At 38.8% G+C, this 18,204-nt stretch overlaps 2 protein-coding genes across 3 annotated transcripts; both read left to right on the top strand.

The window, feature by feature from the left end:
• On the top strand, positions 1 to 10,533 carry phf12a (PHD finger protein 12a). 2 transcript variants are annotated; one of them, XM_081354423.1, is made up of 15 exons: positions 1 to 476; positions 710 to 891; positions 2,356 to 2,428; positions 2,984 to 3,404; positions 4,273 to 4,393; positions 5,827 to 5,959; positions 6,089 to 6,253; positions 6,342 to 6,485; positions 6,577 to 7,138; positions 7,253 to 7,369; positions 7,940 to 8,083; positions 8,167 to 8,265; positions 8,340 to 8,422; positions 8,501 to 8,639; positions 8,917 to 10,533. In XM_081354423.1, exons 1-15 carry the CDS (start codon positions 411 to 413, stop codon positions 9,270 to 9,272), a joined length of 2,805 nt encoding a protein of 934 aa, XP_081210549.1. In that variant the 5' UTR covers positions 1 to 410; the 3' UTR covers positions 9,273 to 10,533. The 2 variants fall into 2 exon arrangements, with proteins under 2 accessions (XP_081210549.1, XP_081210550.1); XM_081354424.1 differs by having other exon boundaries at positions 5 to 476; positions 575 to 891.
• dhrs13a.1 (dehydrogenase/reductase (SDR family) member 13a, tandem duplicate 1) lies at positions 10,437 to 18,038 on the top strand. Its single transcript, XM_081354428.1, has 5 exons — positions 10,437 to 10,838; positions 11,085 to 11,203; positions 16,716 to 16,839; positions 16,960 to 17,286; positions 17,375 to 18,038. The coding sequence occupies exons 1-5, from the start codon at positions 10,712 to 10,714 to the stop codon at positions 17,632 to 17,634; spliced, it is 957 nt and encodes a 318-aa protein (XP_081210554.1). The 5' UTR covers positions 10,437 to 10,711; the 3' UTR covers positions 17,635 to 18,038.
• The last annotated feature ends 166 nt before the right edge of the window (positions 18,039 to 18,204 follow it).

Genomic DNA, 18,204 nt, shown 5'->3' with positions numbered 1-18,204 from the left:
ATGCGCACACAGGTTTGTGCGTCAGTTAGCGCGAGCGTTCCTTCATCACAACAGAGACGCTCTGCCGTTAAGTCGCTCTTTCACCGGGAGAAAAACGTCTGTTTTTCGCCCCTGCCAGTTCCTCGGAGGAGCTGTTCTTCGGGGGGCTTGATGTTTGACGTCTTCGCATCATGGACTTAATGATAATTGCTGTGTCTTTATTATTCCTTCTCATACCGGGCCAGAGTCTCGCACAGCACCGGGGATAGAGGCCTCCGCGCGCCTGCTCGATTAACGGAGAGCCCGCGCGGAGCCATATCAGACACGGGCGGGATTTCTGAAGCGATTTTGATAGAAGTCAGAGGCTACTCAGCTGACAGGAGTCGGGGTGTAGCGGCTAAGGGAGTCAGAAACAGTCCAGGCCTGTGTTGATGTGGGGTAAAATGGAGACCCCGACGATCGTGTACGATCTGGATACCTCGGGCGGGCTGATGGAGGTAAGACAAACACACTCATACACCCGTTTATTCCTCTGGTTACTGCCTGATTAGTATTCTCAATGTAGCCGCTAATTGCTCACTAATGTCATCCATAGGCTCCCTTCACGTGAACGTACGTGCGCGCGCTCACGGTCACGGCCCAACAATGGTTTGAGCGGCTGATGTGATGTAAGACGCGTGCAGATGTTTCACTAATGAGTTTCTGAACCTCTCTCGCTTTTCTCCTGCAGCAAATCCAGACTCTGCTGGCGCCGCCCAAGTCTGAGGATGGAGAGAAGAGGACCAGGAAACCGGACAGGAGCACCAGGAGAGCCGGCAGGGCCACCAATCACGACACCTGCGACAGCTGCCGGGAAGGAGGGGACCTGCTGTGTTGTGATCACTGCCCCGCTGCCTTCCATCTACAGTGCTGGTGTGTGTGATGCTGGAGCTGGGACAAAATTGGGCCCAGGACCAGGACTGTGATGCTGGTTTAGCTGGAGCGCAGAAATAATTTGTGCTGCATTTTTGCTGTGACAACTAGATGTTCATCAGCTTTGGCTGATGTTTCTTCTTACATCTTCAGATTGAACATTATAGAGGCTGTGGTTTATTTATCTGATGTTTCTTGAGCAGGGAGCTGATAAATAATGTTTAAACCACGGGCATCTGAAGGCCACCCACGATCAAGTCTCCATTATGAAGAGATCTGATTGAGATTGAGATGGATTTTCCTTAATCATCTCAGTCAGTTTGTCAGATGTTTGAAGATCTGCGATCGCTCGGCTTTGTTTACTACAGTCGGCGTGAAATGAAAATGAAATCTTTTTTTCTAAATGCATGTTTTAGGTCTTCTTGTGATCAATTCGTCTGTTTTTTTTTATTTTTAAGAATTATAAAGGACAAACTTCTCTCTGATGATATACACAGGACTTATGCAATCATTTAGTGCGCCTAAACCCTGCAAAAAAAAGTCACGCTCATCTGCCTCCACTTATGAGTGCAGCACCCAAATCTCAAAATCCAATCAACAGCCGATGCATAGAACCAAGTTACCGCTGTACATTTTTTTCTTTTTCGATAATCCATTACATTCACGGTATGGAAGAAAAGATCTGTCGCTATTTCCATTTCATAGCAACTTTAAACTCACTTTGTGCTGCTGTCAGCTTGAAAGAAGGATGTTTGAATTTCGATTTCCCCTCTGTATTTTCTCATTGTTCATTCTTTGTGTTTGCGAGCTGAAATGATTCCATGTGTGTTTGAGGAGAAACACATGCAGCTGGTTCTGTGCGGCCCACGGGCCCGGGAAATCTGCCACACTGACCTTCGTTTGTGTAGTCTCGAATAGAGTTTCTGGGATTGATCCTCAAAAAGGATCTCTTAATGGGTCTTTAGTGTTTTTAGATGAATCAGTCTTGAAGTTATTTGAAAGAACTGTGGCAAATTAGAAAGTTAAAACAGATTTCTATTTGTTTGATGTTTTTACCCAGTTGTTGAAGTAATATAGAATCCGAGCTTCATGACTGATTTCTTTTAAACCATCTGTAGAACAGAAGCGTTTAGTCGCAGTCTGTTTGCATGTGTGCACTGTGCAGTGCATTAGAGAAACAGAAACTCCTTACAGAGTAAGCTATTGATTTAGCATCTGGCTGGGTATATCTCTTGTATTCATGTTAAGCGTAGGCCTTGCTTTAGAAGCTGCCGAAGTTGTAGTATCATGTTTGATTTTGTTTGCTTCATTTGAATGACACACTCTGGAGTATAAAGCTGGTCTGCCGTCCTATGCTCGTTTATTGTAGTATTGAATGGTTGTCCATACCGTAACTGTTAATGTTTGCTCTCTGTTAGATGAAGCCTGTAGTTTCACCTCTTGACTTTGTTTACATTTCCTCAGTAACCCGCCTATGAGCAGAGAAATGCTGCCCCCTGGTGACTGGATGTGTCATCGCTGCAGCGTTCGCAAGAAGGTTGGTGTCCACTCATGTTGTGCGAAGTCTTAAATTTGACCCTTTTTTATCTATCCAATTTTTGCTTGAGAATAGTTTATAAATTATTGTCAACAATTGTCAATTTGTTATCATTTGAAAGAAAATAAATGAAGACTGACATAAATATTAGTATTTATACTGTTGTACTGTACTTTACTGTACTGTAAAATAATTTAAGTATTATTGCAATAGTAATATTTCTTTGATTTTACTTTTACAATTTAATTAATATCATATTATTAATAGTATTTATAGCAAATAATATATTCAAAAACAAAAATTATAATTAATGTTGTTATTATTATTATTATTATTATTATTATTATTATTATTAGGGCTAGACATATTAAAAATAGAACAAAACTGCTTTTTTGTTTTTTGTCCTATATTTTACTGTGTATTGTGCCTTGTAGGAAATGCAACATTTTTATTTTATTTAAAAATGTCATTGACCTAGAATGATAGAATGTTAGGCATGTTGGTAGGTATATATATATATATATATATATATATAATTTTTATTTTATTTTTCAGAAAAGGGAACAGAAGAAGGAGCAAATTAACGGTCTGTTGGAGCGTCAGCTAGTGAAGCAGACGCCATCTCCTGAGCAGGAATGTGGGACATTACGTCTGGATCCCTCCATTGGGTCGGGCGGCACAGGGCTACGGGCCGCCGTTGCTCAGGTACGGCTCTTGGAGGGGCGACCCAACAGCCGACCTGTGACCCCCAACTCCAACACTTCTTCTACTGACACACCCACACCGTCCGAGCAGAATGACATGGAGGAAGACCTCCTGGACGTGGAGGATGAGGCCCAGGGTTCTGAGCCTGAGCTCTTGAATACCACAAACACCCTCAAAAGACCATTTGACCTCCTAATTGCCGCTGCCATGCAGAGGAACCCCACGCAGTTCCAGCTTCCAAATGACCTCACCTGCACGTCTGCACTTCCAGGTACAGGACCTACAGGATCTAGGGCTGCACGATGTTTCAAAATAAAATCGGTATCGCGATATGGCTTAGTGCGATTGTCAAATCTTAAAGGCTGTGATTTAATTAAATAAATAATGCACTACATGTGTAGTTTATGAGACAGAGTTTAGGCGTTTCAGAACGGCTCAACTCTTTTACTGTCAGTCGAGCTGTTCTGAGACACTGATATCATGAGCTGCGTGTGTGTAAACGAACACGGCTCATCGCTTCACTCTGAAACTGGCAGCATATTTTTATTAGCTGGCGACCTATCAAAATAAAAGTCAATGGGTTACTGTTTGAAAATGAAGAAATTAAGATGTAAATATTGATATTATTAATTTTACAGTATAATAGTGTTGTTACAATATATTTCTTAATTTGTTTAATAATTTTTATTTAATAAAAATCAGATTAAAATTATAATTATTATAATCATAATTATTATTTTATAGTATATTAAATTGAAAAAAAAAAACAGTGAGAATGTGGCCTTTGAAACATTTTTCAACACTAAAAAAATGTGGTGTAGGATTTATTTTGAAATATTTTCAGTAGAAAGACTGAAATAGTGTTTTCTTGCAGATGTACTCCAAAACAAAATCACCCCTCTCATTCTAGAATAATTCATTCTTTCCAAATATACAGTAGCTATTTAAGTTATCTGGCGAGTTCCTGAATTAAAAAAAAACTAGCAAAGTATCATGTCTTTTTATAGTTAATTATAGACAAAACAATGTCAGTTTTTTTCCAATATTGTGCAGCCCTATCCTGATCTCACTGTAAAATTGTGTGAACAACAGATTATGTGTGATTCTAAGATGTGATGCATGTATTGTCTTCTTCTCAGGCACCAGCAAAAGAAGACGAAAAGATGAGTTATCAGGAAAGAACGTTAAACGGCCACAGCATGAGCTGGACAATCATGGACTGGTTCCACTGCCAGTGAAAGTGTGTTACACATGCAGCAGGTACAAGATCTAGTATTATTATATATTTTGGTTTTATTTGAACTAATAGGAGTACTTTTTAAGAAATGAAACATTTAAAGTTTGAAAATGTCATTTTCTCTGCCGCTACTATAATCAGCAAAAGGAGGAATCAATAAAATACTTTCCTTTTGAAGATTCTGCTGCAGTCAATTTCAGTATAATCTCTCTAATGCTCACCAAGACTGCATTTTTTTGAATATTTTTTTAAAAAGTATTTGTTTCCTGAGATGGCAAAGCTGAACTTTCAGCCACCCTTGCTCCAGTTTTCAGTGTCACATGACCCTTCAGAAATCATTTTAATTTGATTAACCCTCTGGTCCTCTTCGAGTGTCGTCAAAAATGACGAATTTTTTTTTGTTGTAATTTCAATGAAATTAATGTACTATATTTTAGTTCAAAATGTTTTTTATTTAATATTTTTATACAAAATTATATTTTTCCAGTATTTATAATCCATTTATTCACTTTTTGAGCATAGACCTGAAAATTTAATTTCTAACTGTCGTAAATCTTGAATGCTTTAGAGCACAGACTTAGATCTCTTTTCAAATTTGACACCTGGCAGATTATTGCTGAAGTGATTTATTTTTTTTTTTTTAAAGGAACGTAAAAAAAAGTTACAGAATTTTACGTTTATTGTTATGAAAAATGTGCAAAAATACTATTTTCAATTTTTATATGAAATGTATATTTTCAAAAACATGTTTTACTCTAAAACTGTGAGAAAATCAAAGCCATAAATCTAAACAGGTTGTTCAAAATTTGAGCCTAATATCTAAAAAAATTAGCTTTCAGTAAGATTTTATTTGGCTGCAGTACCATAAGTTTTCACAAGGTGAAATTTGTCTCCCATTCATTTCCTATGCGGATTTTTGACCGCGAAGAGTACAAGTGACTTTTTTTAGGACCATTTAACCTGTTTGAATCATGTCCATGATTTTTTTGGTTCACACAGCAAGTGCCAAAACCTTTACCAAGTTTCGTACCATTCCGATGAGGAAAAAATTAAAAAAATACAAATCAAATAAAAATGTACAAATTTTCGATCAGAAATGACCGAAGAGCAACAGAGGGTTAAATCTGATTTAATGCTCAATACATATTTCTTATTATTATCAGTGTTGAAAACAGTTGTGTTTTTTCAGGATGCTTTTATGAATAGAAAGTTGTAAAGAACAGTATTTATTTGAAGTAAAAAAACTTTTGTTACATTATAAATGTCGATTTATTGCATCCTGGCTGAATAAAAGCATTGATTTCTTAAAAATAAAATTACTGACCCCAAACTTTTGAGCAGTAGTGTAAATCCCACCTGATCACACTGTATTGACATTAGACACATATTAGAAAATCCCTTAATGTTAACATCAAGACAAAAATGAATAGTCTTTTATTCCATCTTTTTCTCACAGGAGCTGCCGAATGGCTCCACTGATCCAGTGTGACTTTTGCCCACTCTTGTTTCACATGGACTGTTTGGATCCGCCTCTCACTGCCTTCCCTACAGGCAGATGGATGTGTCCCAACCACATCCAGAACCTGGTTGTAAGGAAGCTTGCATAAAACAAAAATCAAGACTTGTTATAGTTTTTAAATTTGGGCATTTCCATATCCTAAATTGAATAAACACCATTACCAACATGCCACTCATTCATTCTCTTTCTTTCCTCACAGCTGAGCCAGAGAACCTTGACCCTCAGCAACCGTTGCCAGTTATTTGACCAGTTTCAGGACCGCATATCCCAGCATGCCATCAAACTTGACTTCCTGCAGAGGATACATCGGCAGCACACCCCTATACGGCGGTCAGCTTATGCTCAAAGCAAAAAGACTCTGAAGGTGATCAGTCTTTAAACTCACTGTAAGACACCAGTGAATGACGCTAGAGATATTGTTGAAACTCATTAGATATCATTGGTTTTCGCAGGTTCCAGATGCCATAAAGTCACAGTATCAGAACCCGCCCTCTCTGATGGCCCCGGCAGGGATCCGTGAAGGGGAGCTTATCTGCACCGGCCTTACAGAAGCTTATGTCCCGCAGCACTTAGCCAGTGAAGATGAACAGTGTCAGGTGTGTATTAGGCGCCCACTGTTTGCTGCTGCTTTTGGATTCAGTATTGTTTCTGAACCAGTGATCTTATTCTGTTTATGCTTTGGTGTAGTGGCTCAAAGACGTCATCTCACTGCAGTGCAGCATTATGAGGCATTTATGGAACAGACAAACATCTCCTTGGGATTCAGAGCACACAGAAAAGACTGATCTGAAACTCCGAGATTCCTGCCAGAGCGTCGCCTCACAGGACAGCCAGAGCGTAGCACCAAAAGTTTCCTGTAGCTCATGTACTGATGGAATGTGTCAGAGCTGTAAGACCACAAATGGCCCTGTCGAACGATTGGTTCAGTCCAATGGAACACTGTGTCCTGTTAGAACCCAAGAAAAGAAGGCTGACCATGAAACGCCTGGTTTACCAATACCCGCTCCACCAAAACCTACAAACTCTGGTGCCATTATCAAGACAGAGGATGCCAGTTTAAAGCCCTGTAGTGGCACAGAGGTCTCTGCTCCTGCTTGTGTCAAATCTGAGCCCAGCACTCCATCATCTGACCATAGAAAAACTCCATTACCTTCAGACGCAGCAGCAGCAAAACTCTCAGCCTCTACTGTATCTACAGGAGTACATGCTGTTAAACCGCAGAAAATCACCTCAGACACTGCATCAAAAGGTCAGAGATTACATCCTGGTCCTGTGGAAACATTTTTACTTTTGTAGTTATGTGCTTTATTATTACCTGGCTTGCAACCCTTTCAAATATTGAATGACTGCGTTCTCTTCTCAGATGGAAAGGTCGGCTTGGACTCTTTGATGGCAGGCAGGGGGGACGTCTTTTCTTGCACAGAACCTAACATGTCAGAGCTGTCCGGTCGAATAAAGGACATCATGCCTGGCAGCGGAGGTGGGTTTGTGTGTTTAAGAGAGGACTGTTGATTCTGAGGAACTTTCGATTTTGGTCTTTAGGTTAGATTAAGAAGATACTGTAACTTTAAGAATTTGAAATTCCTTACACTTCTAAATTAAGCATTATTATAACAAAACATTGGATTTAACTTCTGATAGACTACATCATGATTTGGGGAAAAATGTAATTGTGAAAATTTTCAGCTCCAGTGCTTGTTTGTAAGCTTGTTCAATTTGGAAAAAAAATGATTAAATATCAATATAAATAACGTATTATTACTACTAAATAGAAATATTAAAGAAAATAAATATTACTGTTGTAGTATTTTTAAAAGAACACATTGCCACACTTCACTTTGAAACGCATAGCACACATATTTAATTAAATAGTATTGTCACTAAACTGTATTGTGATTTCAGTTTTATTTCCATTAATTGTGCAGCTTTCACATCAACGGCAAAAAAAGATTATTTATTCAGAGAGAAAATGGTCATAGAAAAGAAAAGGACCCAGATTCAAAAGACAACAGCATTTTGTAATCATTCTGAAATCTTTTTTGCATTGCAGAAGTTGAGCTTGGCTCATTGGACGAGAAGTTTATCAAACTCTTGGCTTGGCAGCGGATTCAGCAGCTCTTTGAGTTAAAGACCTCTCCTGTTCAGAGCAGTTCTCCTTCATCCGTGTCACCCGCTCACAAGAAACACAGTGAAGGTATGAGATTGTATTCATTATGCTCTTATTGAAGTTTTTGTTTCCTTTAGATGCGCATGAACTCTTGATGTTTCCGTTCACAGCCCAAAGCAAGGAGGTACAGGCGAGAGCTTCGTTCTGTTCGGTCTCGGGAAAGGGAACGGCTGTCAGTATGTGCTACAGGAGTCTGTACATCGGGACAGGTGATTATCATCCTGTGACTGCAGGAAATACATCATCCTACAGTGTTCCGTACAACTGTCTTTTCTCATTGCAGGTGCTGATATGGATGTGTGCCTTACAAACTACGGGCATTGTAACTACGTTTCAGGGAAACATGCCTGTATATTTTATGATGAGGTATGCTGTTTTAAACAATTAACATAAGGACAAAGGTTTCATCTCTTGATTGATTAAATTGGTTCTCTCCACCTCCAGAATACAAAGCAGTATGAACTGCTGAACTACAGCGAACATGGGACAACCGTTGACAACGTATTATATTCCTGTGACTTCTCTGAGAAGACGAGCCAGAGCCCATCCAGCAACCTGCTCACCAAAGTGCAGAACATTATCCGTGAGTTATTTCTAAGTAATGACAGGTCTTTTCTACCCTATTTTGATGGACATCCGAGTGAAACAAACTATTGGAAAAGAGAAAAATGTCGGACGGGGACTTAATTCTCGGCTGAATGCGAGAATGTTTAGAGAACTGATTAGAGAAGTCTGGCATTTCACCAGAAAAAATCCCTTAAGAAAATAAATGAGTGGATTTGTATTTCATGCCAACTTAATAATAATTTAAAAAAAAAATAATTTAGTAAGCATCAGTATTAACTCGAGTGTGTTTGCAGGACGCTGCAGGAAAAAGGAGCAGGAGTCGTCCGCGATGGCCGTGGCCTCTACAACCGAGGGCAGAGTTATGAGCTGCCAGTCCCACGATACTCCCATCACTCCCTGTAACTGTAAAAACAGCGGCTCCAGTTTGATCGGAGGCAATGGTGCGGGATGGGAAGGCACTGCACTCCTCCATCACGGAAGCCATGTCAAACTGGGCTGCCTGCAGTTTATATTTAGCATCACAGAGTTCGCCAACAAGCCGCTTAAAGAGGAGCTCACCACCTGCAGCCTCACTCCCACACCTGGCCAACAGGGGGAGCACCTGAGCAAGGCCACGCCTCCTTCGCTCCAACACAACCTTGTCACGTAACCCTCAAGCACCGACCTGTACAGTTTGAACGGTTTCCTAATTATTTAATTGTTTATACAGTTGCATGAGGTGAGTTTTTTTTTCTAATTTCTTCAAGACTCTATAGGCAGATTGCACATTTTGTGTCTCAATGCAAGACTTGCATTTTTAAAGGGAAACTTTGATCATCCTCAAAGCTCTAAGAACCAATGAGCAGTTTTCACGTGTAAAGAAATCAAAAACATGTTCTATTTTGTGCCAGTAACAATACTTTTTATACAAACATGCATTTTCTTTTATTTCCCTTAAAAACGGATGCTTTTATTTATGTATGTCCTCTGGAGCGCAGTCAGACCTGTGATCCTTTAGCCTGACAAGTGTAGAGAGACTCATGTACATATGTGTATGTATTCATGTGAATAGCCAGAGATCCACACGATTCAGTGTGCAAAAGTGCTCCAGTTTGTATTATTTCGGTCGTGCACCATTTCGTTGCTGTTCAGTCCTTTATGTGTCTGTTTCATGTGTTCTGTAATTAGTTTTCACCAGGTTTCTTGTGTCAAACTATGTAAATACAAAGCAGATTTTAAATAACATGCTTTAGAAATCCACCAGCTTGTGTTCATGCGTCATGCTTACTAATTCATTCACTCTTCTGTAAGATTAGTGGTTTTCTAAGGTTAGGATTACTATTGCTTATTTAGACTAAAGTGTTTTTGAAAAATCTCCAATGCAAAGTATTTAGACTAAAGGGTTTTGAAAAATATCCAATGCAAAGTATTTAGACTGAAGGGTTTTGAAAAATATCCAATGCAAAGTATTGAAGTGCCTAACCTGTATGTGCATGACACAAATCATATGGTTGGTTTAAGAAAAGATGTGCTACTTTTCTCTAAGCAACCAGACTTAACATTTTCATCTAGTGTATGATAAAATAAGAATCTGATCATTTTACAGTGGAGTGATTTAAACAAGGGGTTTTCAATCTTTCAGATGCCATGGACACCCAAATATGACCATCCCTGTGAGAGGGCCCCCTGTTCTAAAATATAAAAGGCAGCTACTGTGTATATTTTCATTTAAAAAGACCCAATTTATACTGTGTAATAATAAATGTGGAAAACATGGAAAATATTTAGTTTCTATTACATCACATTAAAAGATGGTTCTCTCTCAGAAGCCACTTGGCAACTGCATAGCAGTGTGGTAGTGAGTTTTGCGTGGGCAAGGAACACTCACATTTTTCCTCAGACAGTGTAATAAATAGCTTCAGTTTCCAGATGCAATTTCAGTGTGGAGTTAATAAGCAGCAGAACAGTAACTTATTGTTATTATCACTATGATGTAATGTGGACAAGAGGGCGGGATTGGCTTCAGCTGCACGTCTTCCTGTTCCAGACTAGAGGAAACCGAGCTATTTCACGAGCATCTAAAGCCGTTATTGCTCTGTTCTTTTGGATATGTTTACCTTTCTGCTTATTTGTGGAGGACTCGTGGGGTTTTATCTGCTGATGTGCGCGACGGTGTTGCACCTGCCAAAATGTAAAAGTACAGCCAAACTGCACGGGAAGACGGTGGTCGTGACTGGTACGTGTTTCGGTTTTAGTGCGTTTGTTTATTGTCCTTAAACAGTTACGTGTATTCATTTTAATCATTAGTCGGCTTAAAACAGATTTTGTGGATTTTACGCTTTTCGTAAACACATTTTAGTCGTGTTACACAACGCAGAAGTGACAGCTCAGCTAGTGCACTGACGGTTCACTGTCCACACACAGGCGTTCGTGATAAGCAACTGAACAGATATGATTGACATTTGAGCTGGTTTACTTCCAGGAGCAAACACGGGTATCGGCAAAGCCACCGCGCTGGATCTGGCGAGAAGAGGAGCTCGTGTGATTCTAGCCTGCAGAGATGAAAGCAGAGCTCAGGCTGCTGTCACAGACATCCAGAGGGTGAGAGAGGGACCATATGTCAACAGGTTGTAACTATTGTCGTTGTAACTGTGAAATAAGGACCGTTACTACTAAGATATATATACAAAAATAAAGTTCCATTTGGGGAAGTATGGTGGTTCACTGCTGAGCTGCGTTGAAATCTCAGGACTTGTTTCATTAGACATACAAAATGTTGATTTTTTTTTTTTTTATCTATTGGGATTTTATATGCAGATGCAAACCCGCAGTACTAGAATAATAAAATAATGATACAAATATTATGTGAAGTGAACGTATTCGATGATCGCAAACGGCTGTGACTGGCCCATTGATCTGACCAGCGCTCAGTAAAGAAACTGGAAGCACGTGACAACGTTTATATAATGCTTGAGAAGCAGTTTCTAGAGAGCACCATATAAAATGCCCGGTTAATCATACTAAGATACTGTAACAGTTATTTAATTGAAAATATACAAGGAGGAATAAAACGATTTTTATTTTATTTTTTAAATGAATCGATCGTTCAATTTGAGGGTAGGCTACTTTTTCAGCGACCTTGGTTCCAGAAGTATTTTTTACTTTTTATATATATATATGTATATGTGTGTATATATCATGTATATATGTATATGTGTCTATATATGTATATGTGTGTGTGTATAATATATATATATATATTACCATATCTTTATTGCAAGGATTAACCCCTTGAGATGAGACATCTCGTTTTCGAGGGGGTCCTCCAGTAGGCTACATCAAAGCAAAAAAGAACCAAAACAGCAGAGCAAATAACACAAAGACAGCACAACAATAGATATCACAATATAGATATCACAACATCACATATATACATATATATATACATCACACACACACACATATATATATATATATATATATATATATATATATATATATATATATATATATATATATATATATATATATATATATATATATAATGAATGTGTGTGTGTGTGTGTGTGTGTGTGTGTGTGTGTGTTCCTTAAGGTTGACTTATGTTAATACCGTTTTATTAAGTAAAAAAAAAAAAAAAAATGCACAAAAATGATTACTTTCAATCTTCATTCTGACTCAGGCAGTTAACACCCATTGTTATGATTGCCTAATGTAATTGCATAAAAAATATCAATACCCCCTCACTATTGCACGTAAGTGCTTTGAAAACATATTTTAAAAAATTATAAAATGGTACTTTTATTAAAAAAACAATAAATAAAAATCCAGTAATATCAGTAGTGTAATAAATGCTGTTTTGTTTATTTATCAAAGCCACGTGTCTGTGGTAGGGGTGGTGATGTGACATCTTTTGAATACATGGCTTTTAAAGGGGTCATTGGATGCCGATTTTCCACAAGTTGGTATGATTCTTTAGGGTCTTTGTGTAAAGTTTGTTACATACTGTGGTTAAAATTCCTCAATGTTTGTGTAAAAGAACACCCTTTTTACCTCCTCAAAAACAGCTGTTCACAGCGACCCGTTTCGGTGCATGTCTCTTTAAATCAGAGGTCTACAATCCTGCTCCTGGAGGGCCACTGTCTTGCAAAGTTTAGTTCTAACCCTAATCAAACACACCTGAATCAGCTCATCAAGCTCTTCAGAATCGCTTGAATATTCAAAGGCAGCCAGGTGTGCTGAAGCAGGTTGGAACTAAACTCTGCAGGACAGTGGCCCTCCAGGAGCAGGATTGAAGACCTTTACTTTAAATGATAATGAGCAACTGCTCACCCCACCCCTCTCTTCCATGTCGACATGCAAAGTGATGCCTTGGGTGGAAATATGCTAATAAGTGACAGTATGTCAGTGGTTGTGGGCGTAGCATGAGCAATATGACATCATACTGCTCAGAAAATCCAAACGGCTTGATTATTGACAGTGTTTAGGCTTTTTGAGGATTAAAAAAGGAGTGAATGGATTTTTTTCATTGTATGGTGGTTGTGTCCACACACTGCAAAGACACATTTATATGCAAACACCATATAAAAGTGATTTTTTTTTTTATCCGATGACCCCTTTAAAGTGCTTGCTCACACCTCTCTGCTGATCATATTGATATAGCGTCCTCAAATCTCTGTCAGATTTTTTTCTCTGATCTCAATGAACTACTCACTCTGGCCAATGCTGTATCCTTTTATGTTATCCTGCTCTGTGACTTCAATATCCATTTGGTCAATATCCATTTGCCTGTTCTAATGCCAGTGACCTTATATTAAGGTCTTGTACAACATTTCAACTTTCCTACTTACTGCCGCGGTCACACACTTGATCTTGTTTGCACTTCAGGAATTAATAATATCTCTGGCTCACAAACTGGTATTTCTGATCATAAGCTGATAACAGTTAGATTTGATTTCCCTCTTTTTGAACCTCTTCAGAAAACTACTATTAATTATCGCAATGTTAAATCTGTTTCTCTGTCATTCTCTCTGTCACTCCATTAATGCATATTCTTACTTGTGTACTTGAATGTCTTCTTACTCTGATTTCTCTTGTCCTTCTGCTGTTCTCTCAACTTACAACTCTGCTATCTCTGAAGCCTCGGACAATCACGCCCTTATGATAACTAAGCTGGTACCTTCATCTCATGCATCACCCTGGTATACACCTGAGCTCCGACTGCTTAAACAAAATGGAAGACGTCTCGAGCGCCGATATAGGAAAAGTGGCCTGGAAGAGCATTATCAAGATTTCTGCTCACCAGCTGAAATACAAGTCTGATCTTAATGCCACATGTACAGCATACTACTCCTCAGTAATAAACACTGCTAAAGGTAGACCTAAGACATTATTTTCAACTGCTAACAAGCTTATATTAACCCTTCAACGCATCTTATTACTGGCTCAACTGACCTCTGCAACTGCTTCCTCCACTTTTTTGAAAATAAAATCAAATCTATTTATGAAACATTTTCATCTAACTCAACAGAAGTTTCCTCTAACTGGTCCTCACCTCAGCCCATAAAGACCATCCTCTTTAGCTTTACTCTCACCAGCCCATCCTCTGTTAGTGGCCTAATTGCTCAAACTAGCTCATCTACTTGTCAGTTAGATCCAGCACCTACCTCACTTCTTATAAGCTGCCTATCTCAGTCTCATCTCCTATTGCTCACTTGATCAACTGTCCTATTTTTTCCGGGTCTGTCCCGCTATCGTTAAAAACGGCTGCGGTCACTCCCGTTTTAAAGAAATCAGGGCTAGATTCTTCTGCTATGAATAATTCCAGACCTATATGTAATCTTCCTTTTGTTTCTAAGCGGCTTGAAAAAGTAGTTGCCTTGCGGTTACAAACTCATCTCTATGCTAACAATCTTCTTTATCCCATAAATCTGGCTTTCGGTCAGGCCACAGCACTGAAACAGCATTGGTAATTACAAATGACCTCCTAATATCTGCTGATTTTGGTTGTTTTACTGTTCTCATCATGCTTGACTTAACAGCAGCTTTTGACACTGTATCTCATCACATACTTGCCTCTCGGCAATCAGCTATCGGCATCACGGGCAGTGCTTTATCTTGGTTTATATCATATCTCACTGATAGACAATTTTTTATTACTCTCCATAAATTCAAATCTTATCTGTTCTCTCTCTCTCTCAAGGTGTCCCTCATGGCTCTGTTCTTGGACCACTTCTGTTCATTATTTATTTGTTACCTCTTGGTCACATTATCCATAGTCATGGTCTCAGCTAATTTACATATCAGCTCGCTCCGTCTCTGCTCTTTCTAGACTAAATCTGGTTACATAGCAACTTCCTAAAATGTAGTAATGATAAAACTGAGGTTATTGTTTTTGGTCCACCATCCCTTTTAAAAAAAGATCTGAACTGAGTTTATCTATTGATGGGGCCACATTAATTCCATCTCATCTACATACAACCGGCACATCCGGAAACTTAACTGTCAATTTTGTAACCGCCCCTTTTTAGGGGAAAACAAGCCAGACTTCCCATAGACTTCAATACAAAATAGCGGCACAAAACAACGTCCGTACACAGCCGGCAGACGTGTATAACTTCAGAAATCATTTAGATGAAATATGTCGAGTAATTATATGTCCACCCTGCCTTCCATAGAGCGTGAACGATACATTTATAAACTTAATTTGGGCAACTTAAAAACATATCCCGTTTCATTCTACCAGCGTCAAATTGGCCCATCAACCCCACCCAGTGGTTTACCCGGACATTTACTCGTACCTCATCGAGTCACCAGGTAGCCAGTGAATGATTTTACTACGGTTTTAAGAAGTAAACATCTTTAAATGTATAATATTGTGTCTTTATATTTAGAGTAACTACTGAGTGCACTTTTCTGTCCAGCTATACAACTAGCCTGATTTAGCTTTCGATAGCATCATCCGTAATTCATGATATTTCCATAACAGCAAGATATTGATGATGATGCAGGCAGAGATGGGCATAAATACATGGAAATGTATTTAAAATAAAATAAAAAATACTGTGTGGAAAAATAATTAAATACAAATACATAATAGGGGTAGCCTACTGTGTGAAAAAAAAAATGTTAAATACAAATTACATGTTTGTTAGGGTTAGTACACGTCCTCAACCCGTTACTGTGTATGGCGCTCGCCGGATTGTTTTCCCCTAAAAGTGGGCGTGAACCTTTTCAGAGACGTTCTATGACGCTACGCCGGTTGTATGTATTGATAAAAATCTGGGTGTAACATTTGATTCGTCTCTTACATTTCAATCTTACATTCTATTACCAAGACTGCATTCTACCACCTTCGCAATATTGCCCGACTACGACCTGCTCTCAGCACTAAAGATACTGAAACTCTAATTCATGCTTTGATAACCTCTCGTCTCGTCTACTGTAACTCGCTTCTTAATTGGGCTGCCTGGTAAAACAATCACTAGACTACAATGTGTTCAGAATTCTGCTGCCAGAGTCATCAATGAAGTCAAGAAATTTGATCACATTACCCCTTTGCTCTATAATCTATATTGGTTACCTGTTGCTGTCCGCATTCAGAATAAAATTCTCTTGTTAACTTTTAAATGTCTTCATGGACTTTATCTGAACTTCTGCACTATTATTCACCCCCTCGCTCTCTCCGGTCATCTGATTTAAAACTGCTTACTTTACCTCGTTTTCGTCCTTCAACAATGGGTGGTAGATCATTCAGTGCTGTGGCTGCGAAACTCTTAAATTCTCTTCCTCTAACTCTTCGTGACACTTCTATTATATCCTCATTCAAATCTCAATGAAAACCTTTCTTACAGTATTTCCAACCCTCCTCTGTTTAGTGTTCTGCTGTTTTGTTACTGTATATTTATATATGTACTATGTGATGCATACTAATGCTTGATGCTGTGTTTTTGTTATCTTCTTGTACAGCGACCTTGAGCTTGGAAAGGCGCTTTATAAATAAAACATATTATTATTATTATTAAATCTGTGATTCTGTTAGATAAGTTTGCTGAATTAACATTTCATTGCCATCATTTAATGCTGTATTGTTGTGCATTGATTTGGAACACAGGAAACAGGAAACAAAGAGGTGGTGTATATGCACTTGGATCTGGGCAGTCTGAAGTCTGTGAGGTCTTTTGCCGAAAACTTTCTCAAGAAAGAATCCAGATTAGACATTCTTATCAACAATGCAGGTAGCTCTCAAATATATGCTATTTTATTTTATGCATTGTTACAATCAGTTACTTGAATTTTCAACTAATTTGAAATTTACATCAGGTTTAAAAGCCATAAATTTGTTTCTGTGTTTGTAGGACTTGTAATAGCTGGCAAGACTGAGGATGGCTTTGGAAGGATCTTTGGCGTCAATCACCTCGGTCACTTCCTGTTAACCATCCTGCTGTTGGAGCGGTTAAAGGAGTGTGGCCCCAGCAGGGTTGTGACTGTCTCTTCGATGGCCCATTCGTGGGGGAAAATTGACTTCAACTGCATCAACACTCATAAAGATTTGGGTTTAGGAAATTCAGCAATGGACTTACTGAAGTTGTACAGTCACAGCAAACTCTGCAATGTCCTCTTTACACACGAGCTGGCCAAGAGACTCAAAGGCACAAATGTCACCTGCTACAGTCTTCATCCAGGTCAGTAGATGTTCTTTATTCTCTGAAAAGCAGTACTTGATAAAGCATCATAGGTCATATGCAGTTAACGCTGATTTATTTATTATAGGGGCCATTAAAACAGACATCGGTCGTCACAGCAATCTATGGTGGCGGCTGTTCATGGCACCAATTTTGCTGCTTTTCTTTTCGGATGTGGATTCTGGAGCTCAGACGACTCTTCACTGTGCAGTTCAAGAGGGCCTTGAGCCCCTGAGTGGACGCTACTTCTCTAGCTGTGCCGTGCAGAATGTTTTTGCTAAAGCCAGAGATGACGCAGTTGCCAAAAAGCTTTGGGAAGTCAGCGAGAGTCTCGTTGGTTTAGCATGAGAGCATCAGCTTTATTGCATCTGTCTTTATTGCACAGTCTAGTGGCACCTGTGGTCGACTCAACCGTATTGGATAAACCTTATAAAAAGCCTGTGTAGAAGACGTGTGGTTCATAACATGCTCTGAACGCAACAAAGGGGCTGTTTAATTCCTGTAATAAATGTGTTTTGATTGTTTTACAAATTGTTCGTACAATATCCCAATATCACTTGTATTTTATGTAATAAAGTTACCACTACATCAATCCAGTGGTTTTGTCATACCAGAGTAAAGACGTAACACACAAAAGGCGTGTCTGGGGTGATGAGGTCTTTAGTGTGTTGAATGTGTCACCTCTCCCAGTTAAAATATGTGATTGCTTTAGTAAAGGAACAACATGCACTATCACCTGTGGACTGCATGTCAAAAGTACGTCAAGAGATGTCAACAGTTCTTCTTTGAACCGAGTTACACTATAACTCCATGATAACGTGACTCATAATAGTTAGATAACTCATAATAGTTTGCCTGAATGGTGATGTCACCTTTATTAAGATATCAAACAACATTCAAGCATTTTCTTAAATTTTT

The sequence above is a fragment of the Scardinius erythrophthalmus genome (assembly GCF_964197995.2).
Source record: "Scardinius erythrophthalmus genome assembly, chromosome: 23".
NCBI classification, from domain to species: Eukaryota; Metazoa; Chordata; class Actinopteri; order Cypriniformes; family Leuciscidae; genus Scardinius; species Scardinius erythrophthalmus.
This window is presented reverse-complemented; position numbering and strand designations above follow the sequence as displayed.